The sequence below is a fragment of the Gymnogyps californianus genome, chromosome 6 (genome assembly GCF_018139145.2).
Source record: "Gymnogyps californianus isolate 813 chromosome 6, ASM1813914v2, whole genome shotgun sequence".
NCBI classification, from domain to species: Eukaryota; Metazoa; Chordata; class Aves; order Accipitriformes; family Cathartidae; genus Gymnogyps; species Gymnogyps californianus.
The window spans coordinates 33,341,859-33,359,775 of record NC_059476.1 but is presented as its reverse complement, the minus strand read 5'-3'; the positions used below and the strand labels follow the sequence as shown (position 1 = coordinate 33,359,775).

General features: G+C 37.0%; 1 protein-coding gene across 1 annotated transcript in view; it reads right to left on the bottom strand.

Moving 5' to 3' along the window:
* BICC1 (BicC family RNA binding protein 1) overlaps window positions 1-17,917 on the bottom strand; it is a 115,861-nt gene that overhangs the window by 44,190 nt on the left and 53,754 nt on the right. The window contains exon 3 of the mRNA XM_050899056.1: window positions 14,150-14,219. Coding sequence (XP_050755013.1) covers window positions 14,150-14,219 — 70 coding nt within the window. The remainder of the gene's footprint in view (window positions 1-14,149; window positions 14,220-17,917) is intronic.

Here is a 17,917-nt window from a genome sequence, read left to right as displayed (position 1 = left end):
TTTTAATTACATAGAACATGACGTTTTTTTAAACTCTTCCCAATTCTTGTTTTCAAACATGTCCCCTGCTTTCCCCTGGATTTCCTCCAAATTGTCCAAACTCTGAAGATCAGCACTGGTAACTGGTATGATTTCACAGGTGAAACCTCAGCAGTACTAAGTTGCACAAAATAAATTTCTTTTCTTTACAAACCATGAGCCTGAATATACATCCCAGTTTGCTTTATTCTGGGATACAGCATCACATTCAAGTGCCTGTTTAATCTGTCGTACACAATGACATTTAAACCCCTTTTTTCAATACTGATCTTTCTTATCCAAGAAGCCTGTGTTACCATTACTGAGTTGTTACTAATTTTGCATTGTTTCTCCAATTTGTTTTGACTGTAAATTGTGTTCTGTCAACTTGATGCCAGTTGCAAGTTTTATAAATACATACTATTCCATCAATTATGATCAATGAAAACACTGCCCAGTTTGGGACACTACATCAGAATATCTAACAGAATGAAAGATGCTACATTTCAATCATTTTAAGGATGGGAAGTCAATGGACTTTTTTAGGTTTCAGGCAAATTTCCTCACAACAAGAAAAGAAAACAAATACTGCACCCAAATAGGTTTTTCCCCTCCCAGACAGTGTATGCTCATTCTGAAAGCTTAGATTTCTTTGAAGTTACCAAATGTATATCTATAAGCAAATCAATTACTGTTTGTAATTCTCCACATGACAGTACCCACAAGTAGAAAAGCTAACATGAGCTTAACTTCTCACTGTACTCCATTACAATAGAAATGGGAGATGAGAAATACACACAGGAATGTATTTTGCACATGTGTAGCCTAGTATAACTCCACAAATTTATTGCTAAAAATCTTGGTGGAAACTGTTTGGCTTTGCAATATTTTAAGCAAGTTCCACAAAACAGCCTGCATTTTCTTGAAGCCTAATATTTTCTCAGCTTACTTTCTTGGCTATTATTCTCCTCCAGCATTCCGAAACGAAGCAGTTTACATTATTTGACATCGCATTGAACACAAACCTAATAAGCTGGATGACAGTTGCACTCAAATTTAATCCTTTTTATTGCCGTCTTGTTTTACTTGCACACATTCTAATTCTGTTTTGTGATTTTTAGTAGAAAGTGCCAATATCCTCGACTCCCATGGACTAGAAATTAATGTTTTGCGTTCCCAGTATTTTAAATCATACATATGTTTTGATGCAAGATGAGACATCTGTTAAGTGTTTAACAAACTGAAATTGCAGTCATCTAAATTGCATCTTTATGGAAGTAGCACAAAGATATTAGAGATGAGAATAGTGACATGTTAGATATTTAATCACTGGTTTAGGTCAGTAATGAAAGTCTGCATCAATACAGTGGTGTTTACCAGCTTTTCCCCAAGATATTCATCAAGTAGGAATCTCAGAATTGTGTCCAATCTCATTTCCAAGACTACGATATGTATTGGAAGTCCATGTCAGACACCTATGAACACTGGGCTGCAATCTTCCTCTCCATTTAGGATATACATTTTCACCCAGTCCTTCCCCCACATCTTCCTTTTTCCACCTCTCATCTGTTTTCCCGTTATCTTCATACCATCTTTGTCACTTACTCTTTATTATTCTACTCTTTCAAAAGCCTCATTTCTTTAAGACTCCCACTCTAACCTCATGTTTCCTGCCATTCATTTGCTGAATCACATCTACCTCTTTCCAACTGTCTTCAGTCTCTTCATCAGTCTCTCATTTCCTCTCGGTGTCTTTTGCTTCCCCCATTCCACTTCATTCCCAACTTTTTCCTTTCCCACAGCTTTCCTCCCATTAACAAGAGATCACTTGCCTTTCCCTTTCACAGGAGTTAATACAGGGAGTATATGTTGCCAACAGTCCTCAGTGACTAGCCTTGGTTGATAAACATTGCCAGATGGTATCAGCCTCACTACTTACAACTATACCAATTCAGCAGCTTCAATTGCTGCCACACAGCCAAAACTACAGGCTACCAGAGTTCTTGACAGGCATTTACCATAAAATAACAATTGTTTTGTAACTACTAAAAATCGGGGGGGGGGAGGGGATATATGATCACAAGAACACTATTTATGCCCTGAATTTTGTTCTCTTGAGATCTGACTTGCTTTACAGGAAATGTTAGCCTTGCCAAATAATCAAGGAATAAAATGACTAGCACAGTTTATACAAAGTTAAGTTTGTACAGATGAAAAGCTTCAAATTCTCAAAACCATATTATAGTTATTTTTCAGATATTCCCTCCTACTGCTACTCCAGAAAAATCATATGATTCACATTATAGTTTCCAGAGGAAGTCATTAAAGAGACTTTCTATCAATGATGGTTTTGTATGTTTGCACTTGGTCTTTGGCACCGACTCCGTCTATATTTAGAATGCACAGTATAAAGAATGTTTGAAACCAAAGCAATTTAAAAAAATAATCAGAATTTCATTTATAATACCAAGAGATTTGCAGAGGCAGGATGACAGTCACTTACATTGCAATTCTAGACAGTTTATAGGAGTTGCACAGGTTTGAAAGGGGAAATGCAGTAGCCAGCCCTACCTGTAAGTGTACCGTCAGCAGGAAAGCCTGGAGCATCAGGTGAGGCACTGGCTTTCTTTGGGGAAGATTGGTCTTTGGACAGCAGTTACAGAAATACAGCATTAAGAAATTGGAAAGACTATGAAAATTTTTTATCAGCTACAGAATATCACACATTAGGTATTATTCCTTCAGAGTATAATAATGTAGTGTTCTCCCCAGTAATACTGGTGGGCATATGAATTTAAAAAAAAAAACCCCAAACAAAACTGTGACAAGATCCTTAAGTGGATTTCTGCTATGCATACTAGTTTCTCCATGCTTTTGAAAGCTGTTTTGGGGTTCTGGCCTCCTCCACTCAAGTAATTTTTATTCCAAATCAAAACAAAAATTTGAATCATGTTTACTAACCTAACACATCATTACCATTTGCTGACCAATGCTTAATGCATAACTGATGTGTTTAAATTAGCATCCTCAACTAGGCTTGCAATAAGTTTTTCTATTAGTGTCAAACGTTTGCATACAATAATGGATTACATTGCCATCAAGAACTTCTCAACATCCCTTGAAACCTTCTGAACCATTAGATTTAAACACATGGAAGCAGGAGTGAATTATACTTAAGAAAAAGATGAAACATGACACTTCCCCTTTCTCAACACTTCTCCAACCAAACCCAGGAAAAAAGTACATGCTGAAAAACAAAACCAAAAACATACTATGGGCTTCAACTGACATTTGACACCAAGAGTTTATCTTCTCTTATGAAAAATAAAGAGTATGAATAATCCCTTCTCAAAAGGAAAAGTATTAGAGTGGTAATAGTTAACAAGCAGATAACATAGCATGACAAGCAGATGACTGCAGCCTCCTCCAAGAGCTGCATTCTAAAGCCTGACAGACTAAAATAGTTAACTGATTGATAGGAATTATCTGACTAGCATTTTCTGTATTCTGATGATTGTCACTGATGATGCAGGCTATTAATGCATTTTTGTAATCTTATTTCTTTTGAAAAATGCCTCTTTGATTTACATCAGAGCAAGATCAAGTCAGATAAACCAATTTTAAGCAATTCAGAGGACACAAGTTACAATCCAGCATAATTAGAGAAAGGCATAAAATAATTGAGCAAGTACTTCTCCATCTTATAAAGAACTTCCAAAATGAAGGTATTCTACATTTCAGATTATGTAACTATTCAGTTTTATTTCACCTAAGTTGCATGATTTTAAAAAAGCTACATAGGATGCCCCATTGATCAAGTTAATCCATTTTTACCTATGGGGAAATGCAAAATAGCATTAGTTTTGCTGTAGAAAGGTCAGGCACAAAAATAAGTTTAATGCCATTCTAAGGAACAGAAAAAACTTGCAATTTCCCAGATCATGTACCAGATCTGACTGAAATTTTATGAAGCAACTGCAGATAAGAAATGATCTTTTCCCCCCCTCAAATCTTGTTAGCATTTTCAAGAAACATTACAGAGCATCCTTTATCTCCTGACATGACTACCTTCAATATGCAGAAACATACTGTTGTGAAATTCATGTGCTTCTAAGATATAAACATAATTAAAAAACCCCTCTGCTTATACACACAGTTATCAGCTGGACAACTGCATAACAGGATGACTTTTTTTTCTTGTTTTTAGTGAGGTCAAATAAAAGCTGCAAAGGAATTTTGTTCTATGCATAGAGAGCTGACACAGAATACCCAAACCAATGGTTCTGTTGTCATGGGCACCAACAAGGGAAAGGCATTTAAATGCCATGATTTTTTAAGAAAACCTTTACTGAACTGGTATAAAGTCAGACCTACAACTTTATACCTTGGGAACCAAAACTAAATAGCTTTAAGAAAAATTCTGCTCACAAAAGAGCACAGACCTCAATAAACCAGCGGCCCTCAATGCCCTCTCCGTCAGTGGGTTTGACACCAGGGCATGCCAGGCTGGAGGGCTGAGCTGCCTAGCAGGTAGCTATGGAGGCAGAGGGACAAACCTTAAGCATGCAGTAAGGCAAGAGAGATAAGACCTCAACTGTGCTGTTTAGCAGCTGTGAAAACAGTTCTGTCTCCCCTGATTTCATTTCTAGCAAAAGTAGTTACTAGTCTTCCCTTTAGAAGGACTTGGATAACATAAAACCAGGTGCACCTTTATTGTTATTCACAACATACAGAATAAGGCTGTCCTAGGGGTATGGCGATCAAAAACTATTGTGCCTACTGCTATTATATAAAGTTGTCTCAAACTGATGCACTAAGATCCCGTTTCCACTTACGGATGGGAAAGACATGGGGAGTAACTTCAAAAGCTCATCTTATAGCACCTTTTTGTTGACCTACGTGTAACCAGGTGGAGAGCTCCTCTCCTGAGGGAATATGTGCCTACAGCACAGAGTCATCAAATCATCACCTCTGCCCACCTTACCAGATCGATTATTGACAGGGGACTATTTCCCTTGCTCTGGAAAGGTGGTGATCCACACAATCATGGGAAGGCACCCAACAGCACTGAGAAGCACCTAAACCAATCCTTGGATCGGCAGCAGTGATAGAGCTGCTGGTATACAGTATGTTATTTTCTTTGTAAGAAGCAGCATGACATTGGGCAATTTGAACCTGTATTTCCATTCACCTGCACTGAAATCAATGCTGAGACAACAGAAATTAAAACTTGATCATGAACCAATACAAAAGTTACCTTTGTTTTTAAGCACTTAAGCATCTGAACACTTCAGAGGCTTAGGTGCTCTCTTGTCTGCTTCACTTTACATCCCTAGTTAAAGATGATAGAACAGGCTGTGGTTGTTCAGAAGTGCACATCGCTCCATACGTTTTCGGTTCGAATCAAGAGGTAGGGTACAGCCTTGCAGGACAGTTGGCACAATTTTCAAAAGCTTCTTAGTGGATTAGAAGCTAAAGTTTGTCAAAAAGCTCCATATACCACTGCAGGTCTCCCAGGGCCTGATTAATCCCCCCCCCCCCCCCCCCTTTTTTCTTTTAATTGAAGCTTAAGGCTCTAAGCCAATTAAGTGGCTATTCATAGCACTGAATTTAAGGTAGGAAAATTACTTGATTATATCCCATGTTCACCCTCTTCCACCCTATTTGTTTTGGGTTTTTTTTGCGAGAACAGCAGAAGCTACAACTATTGTCACTAGAAACAGCACACAAACATGACAGGTCAAGAACAAAAGTTGACCAAAACTATGAAAAATTACTATTACAGTACTTGTTTCATTAACAAGTCTGAAGTATTTGGTAGTCCTGTGATGCCATGTGACCTTCTCAGACAGGGCTGGCTTAGCATTTAAGACTGACATGCAAAATAAAACTCAATGCATTATTGCATTTACAGAAACACAAACTATGAATGCCTTTTACAGCAATTTACAGTAAAGAGTATTTTTCTTAAGCTTAAAGACTGACAATAGCTACACAGATACATACTGGCAAGCATACAAGCAATTCCAGCACATTAAGCTCTGTTTTCCATTATTCACCACATCATTTTTATGCAGTTTCAGAGGTTATATATGGTTACAAATGAAGAGATTGTCATTTTAGAAGTGAATGAAATTACAGGAGGACTTTTAGAACTTATGCACTTGAAGACTTTTAACACACAATTTACATGGGCATATTCTTTAGAAAAGTAGCAGGATTCACTTTTATATTCAAATAATTAAGATCAAATCAAGTGTAATCGAGAAATTTAGCCTTTGTAAGAAAGTTTTCATGCAACTTAAACCACCTCTGAAATAGGCAACTTTTAATTTCTTTTGGAAAAAAAAACCCCATGTGCTGATGCGGTAGCTCAAGTTTATATGCAGATGTAAATTCCACTTCCTCCTGCCCTAAGATTTAAGTCTCAATTTGCCAAGAAGAGCGTATATAATAAATACTGATTGATTTGAAACATTTCTATGTTCAGGTTGCGGCCATAAACTGTCTAAATCTATATAAAGAAATCTGAGAATATTCTTCACCTCAGTGTCCATATTCACAGAATAGAGTTGCTTATTTTCCTCCATTATATATCTATAAATGTATGCACACCTTCACCTTTATTTTAACTTTCCAGACTATACAGATCTTCTCCATGAAGAATTCAGTAATTCAAATATAAAAAAGCTGCTATAATACTCCCTCACTACATTGTACAAACAGCAAAGAGGTTCATACACAACCAGACTAGCCTGACATGACTGACTCAAGTAACAGAATACCAAAATAGGTTAGATATTTTTATCTGGTCATTTTTTGAAACGCCAGTTTTCTATACGTAGATGAACTTAAAAAAAAAAATCAAGCAATTCCTCCTTACCATTCACTTCTAGGAACACTTTTAGAAATGGTCTTATGATACTGTACAGAATGTAATCATTATTGAAAGCAACACAGAGGGACAGAATTTATTATAAAGGAGCTATTGCTCTTTAAATGAATGGGTTTTCATAGCCCCGTATTGGGTTTTAAGTTGCGGGGAGGTTGTGGGGTTTGTTTGCTTTTTTGGTGGTTGGTTTTTGGTTTCTTGTGGCAGATTTTTTTTTTTAAATCCAAAAAAGCCAAACAAACAAAAAACACTACCTCCACGCCCACGATCAAAATGAGAAGGTAAAGATCTCCAAGCTCAACAGGCGTAATTAATAGACACTGTGTTGCCAACAACTGCAGTTTTTCCACAATACAGATAGTTTCAAATTACTTTTTAACAAAATTAAAACAAAACTAAAAACAGGCATAATATATATGCATTGTGAAAAAGGAAAAGAGAAACTAATCTCTCTTCAGCCCAGAATAATGAAGTCATTTAAGGAAAACAGAATTAAAAAGCTGTGTTATGGCTGCAACTATATTAAGTAGAGATAACATGCACATGTAAAGCCTGAGAAAAGGAAAACACTCAAGACTTCAAAAATAAAGCAATCCTAACAGTCTATATGCATACACACACACACACACACACGTATACAGCATAGTATTATATATTTAAACTGCAAGTTCTTCAGTCTTGTAGATGCCAAACTGCTAGAAACAGCCTACAGTTTTCAGGTTATGGCATTAAATAAGACAAAGAAGTAAATAGCCTATACTATTAGGTAAATTTTAGTTACTTTTATGCTTGTTTGACTAAAATCAGACTTGGCCGATTTCTTGGGGAAAATTTCAGATTATATAACTGCACTTTGCAAGCATGCCAGCCTCTGAAGTACACCAAGCCACCTGGTATTTATAAAAAGATTAATTAAGTAACTTAAAGTTTAGTAGCATATATTGAAATCCTTTTAGTATTCCAGCGATCACTAAAAGCAGAGAAGTCTATTCATTTCTCTAAACTTTGCATTTATTACAAAATATGATCAATACAATGAGACAGAATCTCCTGAAGTGAGGGTCCAAGACCACTTTATGCCACGCAGACACTTTTCAGTGTACTCAAAGTTTCTCAGCTGCTGCCTCATTAGGTTCATTGCTTTGCTTAGGAGTGTTTTGGTTTGGTGGGTTTTTTGGGGTTGTGGTTTTTGGTTGGGGTTTTTTTGGGGGGGGAGGAGGGAGAATCTAGAGACCTCCAGACACACTAGAAGAAGTTATGATGCTGTTTAAAGCTCACATAACTCCTACAGAACGATGCTGCACGGGGTTATTAACCCTTCCATTTTCACTGATATTTCATCATAAAATATCGGGTTTGAACATGACCATTGACAATGTCTTACTTGCATTCATTAATACATTGGAACAAACAATTTGAGATGTTATCCGTAGTTTTTTTTGACATGTGTTTCACTGAAATTTCTACTTGGGAAAGGCAATCCCTCCTTTGTACAAATGTGGGATTCAGCTCAGTTCCAATACTGAAAGCAATATTGCATAACAGTCATGGATGCGTTTATGTTTTGAGAAATGATGTAATCTCTCCATGGAACACGTGTGTAAATTATGAAGTGTCTGCACATGGGACACTAAAAACTGGCAAGTACAATGCTGAACTGCTCTTATGTTAACCACTTCTCCATGTATGATATTTTACTATAAGAGATTCAGCATCGAAAGCATTTTTCACTCTTTTTAAAGATTTTGTTGACAAACTAAATTGAGAAAATTAAGTATTTCTGAAGAGGAAAGAAATTCTCTGAAAAGCATAAAATCAGATTGGAGATTTATCAGAAAACCTATGCCAAAAGAGTAAATAACCCAGTATTGTATTTGCACACATTCATAAGGCTGCACAGCCTGACACCGCATCTTCTCTCTCTCCCTTCTGCCTCTCAAAATGTAAACTTCAGCTTTTATTACAATATTGGGAAACAATTGAAAGTTGACTTAAAACTCTGAAGCAACAAACAGAGATTACATTTTAGCTTACTCTTGATATCCAAGGCAGTAACTTGCATGCAAGTTTGGCCTTAAGTTCACCATGTAGTGACATTTCTGTTTTGACAAAAAAGTAAGTCTCTAGCTTTTATCATAATGCCTCCTGGAATGTGCAAAGCTCTTCCCTTGTGTCTAAACAACATTCAAATAAATGGGAGCTATTTTCAACTAAATTAGTTGAAGTCTCTCAGTACAGTTATTTGCCTCAAATATAATGTTACAGTTGCTAAGTTTATTTTGCGTATTGTCCCAGCAGTTTAAGATGCAAAGAAGGAAATACTGGACTCTGCTTGCAAGATAGCTTGCAAAAGGCAAGGTTTAAGGAAAAAGTGTGAAACCAAATTTCCAGGCAATCAATGCCAGCAGTGCCCACTGCTAGTTATTGCTGCCTTCCTTCTAACGTCTTCAGTGCCACTATGTTTCTTCCCCTCCTGTCATTCTCCTTAGATATCAATTTGACATGCTATGTACTTGACTTGCCTTTGAGATATGCTAATGAAAAATGAGCATATAGTAAATGTTTTGATAATAGAAACTAGTTTAAATAAAAATCAAGCTTCAGTAACTTTTTTTTTTAGTAACAGAAGATGAAGTAAAAAGAAAAATCAGGTGAGGAAAAAGTACACAAACAGAACATGGACTGGATTTTTTTTTTTTCTTAACCAACTTAAAATGCATCAGTAATAAGAGTGGAAAAAACAGAAAGACATAAACAAAAAGCAAACAAACACCCAACAAACCCCAAAACCAGAAACAGCAAATGAAAGAAAAGGTGAAATAAGAGCAGCTTAAGAAAGAAAGAAAAGAAATGAGCGGGTAACTTCCACACATGACGCAGATGAAGAGCTGGAGATTGTAATCTGGAGACAGCAGAAAAGGAATGAAAATATGGGAAGAACAGGAAGAAAGAAAAAACAACAGAAGTTCAGTAAAAGCAGCCCTTTTTTAAAGTGAATGGAGAAAGAGACCCCAGAGTTATCCCTGCTCTGTAAGCTCAATTTACTTTGCATTTCCCCTTACCACCTTTTTTAACTTCCCAAAATTTTCCCTGCTCCAACCCTCTGAATGAATTCCTGCCTAGAGCCACTAAGTTTCCAGGAGCTGAAATGATTCTTATGCTGGTTGTTACCCAAATGCTATTTCAAGGCTGTCTGCATTCTGAGCACACACATATCCCCTAACTTCTTTAAGGCTGTTGAGATACAAAGGCACGCACCTGTATAGAGTGGGGGAAAAATTAAAAGAAGGAAAGAAAAAGAGTAAGGAATATGGGTGAAATCGAAACTCACATATACCCATTTCCTAAAATTCCTAAAGAGCATCTTAAACTACCATCAACAAGCACTGCTGCTGAATAACATGATGTTCATCTGCTCCCAGTGCATTACGCATTACAGATTCATACAACCATATGGTGAAGCAGACTGAGGATACAGTTTGGGTTAAAACAGCTAGGGTTAAAACAGCTAGCCAATGCACAACCCCCATCCCCCCTGCCTCCAGTAGTAAAAATTATCCATGGTTAGTTTTAAGCCAGCCTGGTCCCCTATGTGACAATATAAGCACCAGCGACAGCACAGCAGAAAGGGCTGGACAACAAGAACAACAGGAGAGCAGGACAGGTCAGTATTTTGGGAAGGGAGAGGGAAAAAAAATGTTAGCTTACGCCTGCTTTGAAAGTGTTTGTGGAACTGCATCTGACCATTTAGGATTTGGCAGTCTACTTTAAACTTTTATACCACTGAATAAATCTTTAAAAGACAATTAATAGCACTCCTAAGGAACAGTAACCATAACAGAGTGGAAAAGTACATTGAGAGCAAAAGGGGAATGGATAGAAAAGTTACTGTCTCTCAGTTTGATCTTTAATTCATTGGACTACGGAAGATCTGAAACCTCCAGAACATGAGGCTTTGGTATGCCCTGAACTCTTCAGCACCCATGCAAAGCAGAGCAGACCAGACCATGCCAGTGCCGACTGTTTCATTCCTGCTGGACAGGAATCAGTCATTACAGAAGTGCTTTAAGTTGTTTCACTTCCCTCTTTGAAGCCTTAATGTTATGAGATCTCTTTGTCAACCTGAACAAATGGCTTGCTTAAAGATGCTACTGGAAGATTTATATCTGTTTATGTGTTTTCTAAACATGTATTTCAAAATACTTTAACCCTCATCACACCTCATCACTAGAGCAAGACTGCAGCATCTGGTGTTCATTAAAGCCAGGAAATTCCTGTTTTGCTCTTTATGAAACTGTTGAGAGTTGATAATTGATTTTTTAATTCTAGCCTTTGCAAAGAGCTATTTTAGCAATTTCATATTAAACAATAAATTTTAATTAGCATTTTTTTTTAAATTCTGCATACGCTAAATCCAGACATTAGTCTTTTGCAATTCAAAAAATTTCAGAAAATATTTATCAAGTTTGAGTTAATGAATTACCCATTATGATACTCAATATATAGTATTTTGCAATCATTGATTTAAAAGTTGTGATCCGTATAACAAGGAAAAGAAACAATTTAGCAACTTGCAGGTCATCTACTCTTAGTGCTTCAGCTTCACCACAGTATTTTTTTTTTCCCCACAAGATCATTCTAAGATTCTGGGTCTTGTACAGAACTTAATCTGCAGATCCTTGCTGAACCTTATTATGCACACTTTGTCTGCAAATTTCAATACCTATGTGTTGTAATTAGAAAATATGTATTCTGTCCTTATTGATTTATTATCAACAATCTCAAATTAAAAACTGACAACAGCAGTGAGAAGAACACTACATTAAGCCTTAAATGTTTCATGATAGACTGAACAACATGACAGAAACAGCAGCACAGCTAGAGATGCCTTCCTAATGATTGTTTTTCCCCTCATATTTTGGGAGGAAAGCTGTGAATGACCAAAGGCCACAACATACATCCACAGAATGTGAAGCTACTGAAACTGCAGGCAAATTATACGAAAAATCTGGTATCATTTGATTATGGTAGGGTACAGTATAGGGCTGGGGTACAAGACTGTCCATCCGTAACTGCTTCTCCCTCACTTATGCTGCTTATCAGGCACTCAGTTCCCAGCCAAGGGGACAGGGAAAGATAGCATGTTCTGAGTTCAAGTCCCCAGAGAGCCAGCCAGTTATTTGTTGCAGACTCTCAATCACAAAACGTCATTAAGTGAAGCTAGAGTACGTTAAACACTTCGAATATTTTCCCTATATAAACAGCTGCTGTAGCTACAAATGGAAAGTTACAGAATTGCAAACAATTGATACCAAGTGTAAACAGAATATATAAACTACACTTTATTTCGCAATAGGAACCTCTAGGTTAAGGGGTTCTTTGTACTCATATTGTAATTTACTGTCTTAGGTGTATATACACATACAATTTCCCTGAGCAAAGCTAGCCAGGGAGTAAAAGTCTTAACTCGAGAGCCACCCTGCAGTCCATAGGCATTTGAAACATTTTTTTTTTTAATAGTATAGCATATTGCTAAAATGCCTAGTTTGCAGCCCATCACTATCTAAAGTTTCTTTTGGCATAAAGACTTCCCAGGATAATCATTCCCACTGCAGATGCACTCAGTATGCCCAGCTGTATTATGCGTTCCCTCTCCTCAATTTTTAGTTTTATTTTCAGCTCATAACTTTTAGCTGCTTTATTTCCCCTGGTATTCAAATTCATTCCATATACTGATAGAGCTCCACCACAAATCTAACATTATCTTCTCTTTGAGATCACTAATAAAGAGGCTAAATTAATCTACATATAAAGCTGCACCTCTAAGTACCAATTCAGAATCCCAGCCAGCCACCTCTCTTACCCCTCTTTTCATGGCCTTTCATCCATGCTTTTCATCTTCAGAACTAGGCTCATTTAAATTTGTAAGAAAACAAGTGCAGGTACTGCTTTATTTCTTCTTTTCTCCCCTCAAAAGAAAAACAAACTCCCCTGTCTCAGTTTCCTGAAGAGCTTTAGTGTGTATCAATTCATAGCACCTCAGGCAGAAAGCATGCAGAAGAACGCAGGTAGAGCACAGGTCTGCACAGAAATCTTGTCACTCTCGCATTACTATGAACATTAGCTCCACATATGAATATATACATACACATGACATCTGCATTTTTTCCAGCCTGAATTCCTTCCCCACTTTTCCCCTCTCAAGTGAGATTCTTTTTCCATGCAAGCGGGGGGGGGGGGGGGGGGGGGGGGGGCGCGGGGGCGGAATTAAATCAATTTGTACTTCAATACCATGTGGGAAAGTACTTCAGAGACTGAATCTCGCTTTACACCATAAAAATGTTACTAATCCTGCACCTTTCTAAAGAGGTTATTTTTCTTCCCATGAGACCTTCTTCTTTACAAAGGTTGTTTAGCCCACATCTCCACCTATACATTCTAAATATAATGTACAGAGAAATTATTTGAACTCTACTTTCTTGGTTTTTAAATATGTATCAGCCTGAACAGAAATACATGCAATGTTAAAAATCACTCCCCATTTCATTTTTCCTGCAGAAGAGAAATTAAGTGTTACTTTCATTCAGTCACAGCTATGATTCTTTAAGAACAGAACTAGAAAGCTTATTTTAAAAAAGAGATGTTCCAGATTGTATACTTGGTTGAGATTAATAGGCTGTACTTCCAAAAGAAGCATAATTTAAAACACATAATACTGGCCATTCCTAAGAAACAGCTCTACTTACGTTTCTTAAAGAAACCAAGAAAGCATGCAAACTGTCTGTCAGGGACACAATGAGTATATATTGTTCTAACTGGGCTTGACCAACACACATCTTTGTACTCTATAGAAACAAACAAAAAAACCCACAGAACACCCACTAATCTACAATGTTACCAAAAAGACTAACTGACTTTGGCAGCTGTAAAGAAATCGTTCAGATTAGATGCAGAATTATACAGAAGAAAGCACACCATGCTAATGACAGTAAGTACAATAATATTGATAATAAAGTACTTGCAGAAGCGCAAGCTACTTAAAATGGGTTTGTTATGTCAAATACCAATACAAAGCTGAGATAACTTCAACAAGAAATTCTTGTAAGAACAGTAGACTGAAATGAAAATATTTCAGGTGTCTAGTATTGATATGGTGACCCTAAAGACAGAATTGTTTATTCTGTGGTTTTACTACTCTAACAACTAATCCCACTCCATAAAAAGAATAAAACAGAATACCTTTTTTCGATTTTGCTCCAATCTTCAGCTTTGATGGCCAAGCAATCTGTGTATTTGTTTCTTCCATAATCTGTTAAAAAGAAAGCATTTATGAAAAATTAAGTTTCTATTGTTCTCCTACAAAGTCAAAAGTTCATTTTTGGAAAAGATTATGTTTACCATTTTTAAATCTGTTGACTGTTATTACTTATAAATAGCACAAGTCATTAACTACTTTTCTGGTTTTCTTGAGAAGAATTTTTGTCTGGTGATAGGTGGAGCTGAGTTCTAATCATTCAAGAAATCCAAAGAGCAAACCAAGATGTTCAACAGTTTCCATGAAGTTCAAATGACCGCCACTAGCTACAGCATGCTCTAGGTCCATCTCAGAGGGAATTTCAAAGCTTTACAATTCAATAAAACTATTTCTTTAGTTACCTTAAAATGGCTTCTAAGGAAAGCCTATCAAATGTAAATCAAGTCCTTTTGAGTCTCCATAAGTGAAGATACATCAGTTTGCCTTCACAGGTGGTTTTTTTTGCCTCACCTTTACCTAAAAGCAACTTTTCATTGTAAGCCTATCCAGACTTCAAAAATTTTACTTCTTGGTTTAGCAGTTCGGAGTACAGATTTGACAGCATTTATTACAACACAGTGTGCAAGCTATCTGTAAATCTCCAACTAGCCAACAGGGAAAAACCCTACACACACACTTAGTCTTTGAAATCCATGTAGTCATTTGGCTCAATGTAGACTCTCATTCTGTTGGCGCCTTTGTTTTAGTGAACAGGTCCACTAGCCATAGGCATATTATACTGAAATTTAATACTGGCACAGAGTTACAGTGCATCACTAACATATTTAGTAGTAATACAGGAGAAGGAACTGAATGACACCAAAGACTTCATATATATGAACTGAAATTAAGTTCTAAGAAATGCTGGGCATGTCTACTGAGACTAAAGAACTTCTCTTTTATATTGAAATCTCATCAATAAGTATGATGAGATCATACCTCTCATCACACTTGAGATTAGAGTATCTGATCATCATGAGTAAGAAGAGAGTATATCATCATCATGAGGACCTGAAGAAATGAGAAAGATCTGCCCATATTAGTCCACGACAAGATGGTTGTAGGATGCCAAGGAAATGCATCTATTAAATATCATGCTAGGCTGCATCAGACAAGGCATTTTTTAATAGAGATGTTGATTATAGAAGGCCCTGAAGAATTTTCACCTGGAACAAATTGTCCAGTTCCGTTCACACATGGACAAGATTTTGTACAGCAACAAACAAAAGGGTCCTCACTCCTTTGAAAATTTCAGTAGCTTATTATAAAAGAGATTAAGAGCGATCAATTTGCTTGACTAATGCAAATTAGAAGGAGTCCTAGAATCACAAAACAAGTTTGGAAGAAAGGGACCTCTGGAAGTCATTTAAGTCCAACCTCACGCTCACAGTGGGGCCAAGTGCAAAGTTAGGTCAGGTTGCTCAGGGCCTCGCCCATCAAGCTCTCGTTACCTCGAAGGATGGAGATTCTACAGCCTCTCTGCACGCTTATTCCAGTGTGTAGCCACCTTTACTGAGAAATTATTTTCTCATATCTGGTTGAGTTTTCCTTTGCTCAACCTTTGGCCGTTGTCACCTGTGCACTTTTAGGAGGAGCCTGACTCGGTCTACCTTCTAACCACCCATAGGGTGGCTGAAGACTGCTATTAGATCCCTCTTTTACCTCACCTCCTCCATGCTGAACAAACTCTGCTCTCAGCTTCTCTTTGTACATCAACTGCTCCAGGCCCTTGATCAACCTGGTGATCGTCCACTGGAGTCACTCCCGCTTGTCAGGATCTTTCTTGGGCTGAGGGGACATAACTGGATGAAGTACTCCATATGCAGCCTCGCAGTAACGGAGCGAGCAGGAATAACCACTTCCCTTGATCTGCTGGGTCATACTATTTTAGATAGTGAGTTGATGTAAAAATACGTAGGGGGGTAATAAGTATTTAGGAGATTATTCAATGCATATAATGGTAACAAGTAAACAAGTGCTCACTGTAAACTTGGGCTGTAAACCAGAAAACACCTAAATCAGAAGAACTGAAACAATATTTGATTGCTGTAAGTAGCAAAGAGGTACGAAAGGAAAACAAGAGAGCTTTTCGCAGAGAGCTTTTCAGATGGCAACTCTCAGGGTCTGGTTCCTCGTGTATAAAGAATATTTGTTAAATTTCTTCAGAAGGACTAAAAAAAAAAGTGCTCTTTTGATTGCTGATACAAATGAGAATTACAAGACACAAAAAGCAGACACTATCCAAAAAAGTCAACTCACCAAAACGGGGGGGGGGGGGAGAAGGTGTGTTTAAGCAAAGCAGTACCTTTTAGTACTTCTAGTCGTCTGCAACAAGCATAAGCAATAACAAAAAAATTAAAATTCCAAAATAACTAGCAAAACCACTTCCAAGAAGAAAATGAATGGATCAAGAAAACAGCTACAATACCAATAAGTTTTCCATAATAGTATAATTCAGAACTAAGGCAGACTTCTCTAGCAGTTCTTAATTCTTATCTTCTACATCCAAATCCCTAGGACTTCACAACAACTTCCAGATTAGTACACCATGTGGGAAAACTGAAAGTGTCAGCCAGACTTCATTATGCTATATTTTTGGTTTCAGCAACTATTGGATAATAAGTTACAGCTGAAATAAGACATTTCCAGGAGGGTGAAATTCTATCACCAACATACACATACTTTTCATAATTTTCCAATCCAGATGTGAAAAAAGCTATTTCAAAGAATTCACTTGTGTCTGATAGAGGGCTTTGGGCCAGGATTATTCTTAATTGTGCAACAGGCAATGAAATACACAGAAAATAGGAATGCATTAGCAAAAAAGAGAAGGGAGATGCTAAAACAAAGAATGGTGCAGGACTGAGTTAAAGATGATCCAACATAAAAGGAACCACAAGAGAGGAGACAGAAGAGGAGTGAATGAATGTCATTCAAGACAAGTGTTACATCCCATCAGTCCTTTACCCTCTCAATAAAGTTTGGAGACTTCTGTCTAAAAGAAATTAAATCCTCCCCATTTCTCATGCTAAACCAAAACAAAATGAAAGCCCACAACTTCAGAGATGCACACATTCTGGGGATATACAAGAAAGATGCATATGAGATCTTCAAAGGAAAACAAGTCTGACTGCCAGCCAGTGAGATCTGGCCACCTAATATCCTTAAGCTCTCTGGAGAATGCAATGCTAAAAATTACCACATTAGACCAAAAAGAAGACTCAGTTTGGTCACTACAAAGACAAGTTTACCTCCTGTCTTAGGCAGTTAGGCAAAAAAAAAAAAGTCTGGATGCATTTAAATGAAGGGCATTTATTGAAGTATAAAAATGCTCAGAGTATGTGCTGGCTTTCAACTCCAAGCAGTAAACTTTATGATAAATTCCAAGTTGATTGCAATAATCGTATTTTCCACAATTTTGAAAACCACATAGTATATAGGAAAAAAATGAAATAGTTTTTGCTGCAGCACTTATTTTTTCACCAGTGAAAATAATTTGTCTTGCCTGTACAACAATTTGAGAATTTTAACTACCTAACAAGGTTTGCAATGGAAAGTAACTTCTGGTTTTATTTTTGAGAAATCAGGGCTTTCATAGGAACCCTTAAGAAGAGTTTAAACTATATTGCTTGCTTTTTTACCTATATATTGTATTTATTATTTATGTATTGTATTTATTGTAACAGCAGGAGTGTCACAAAGCTCTAGAAAAC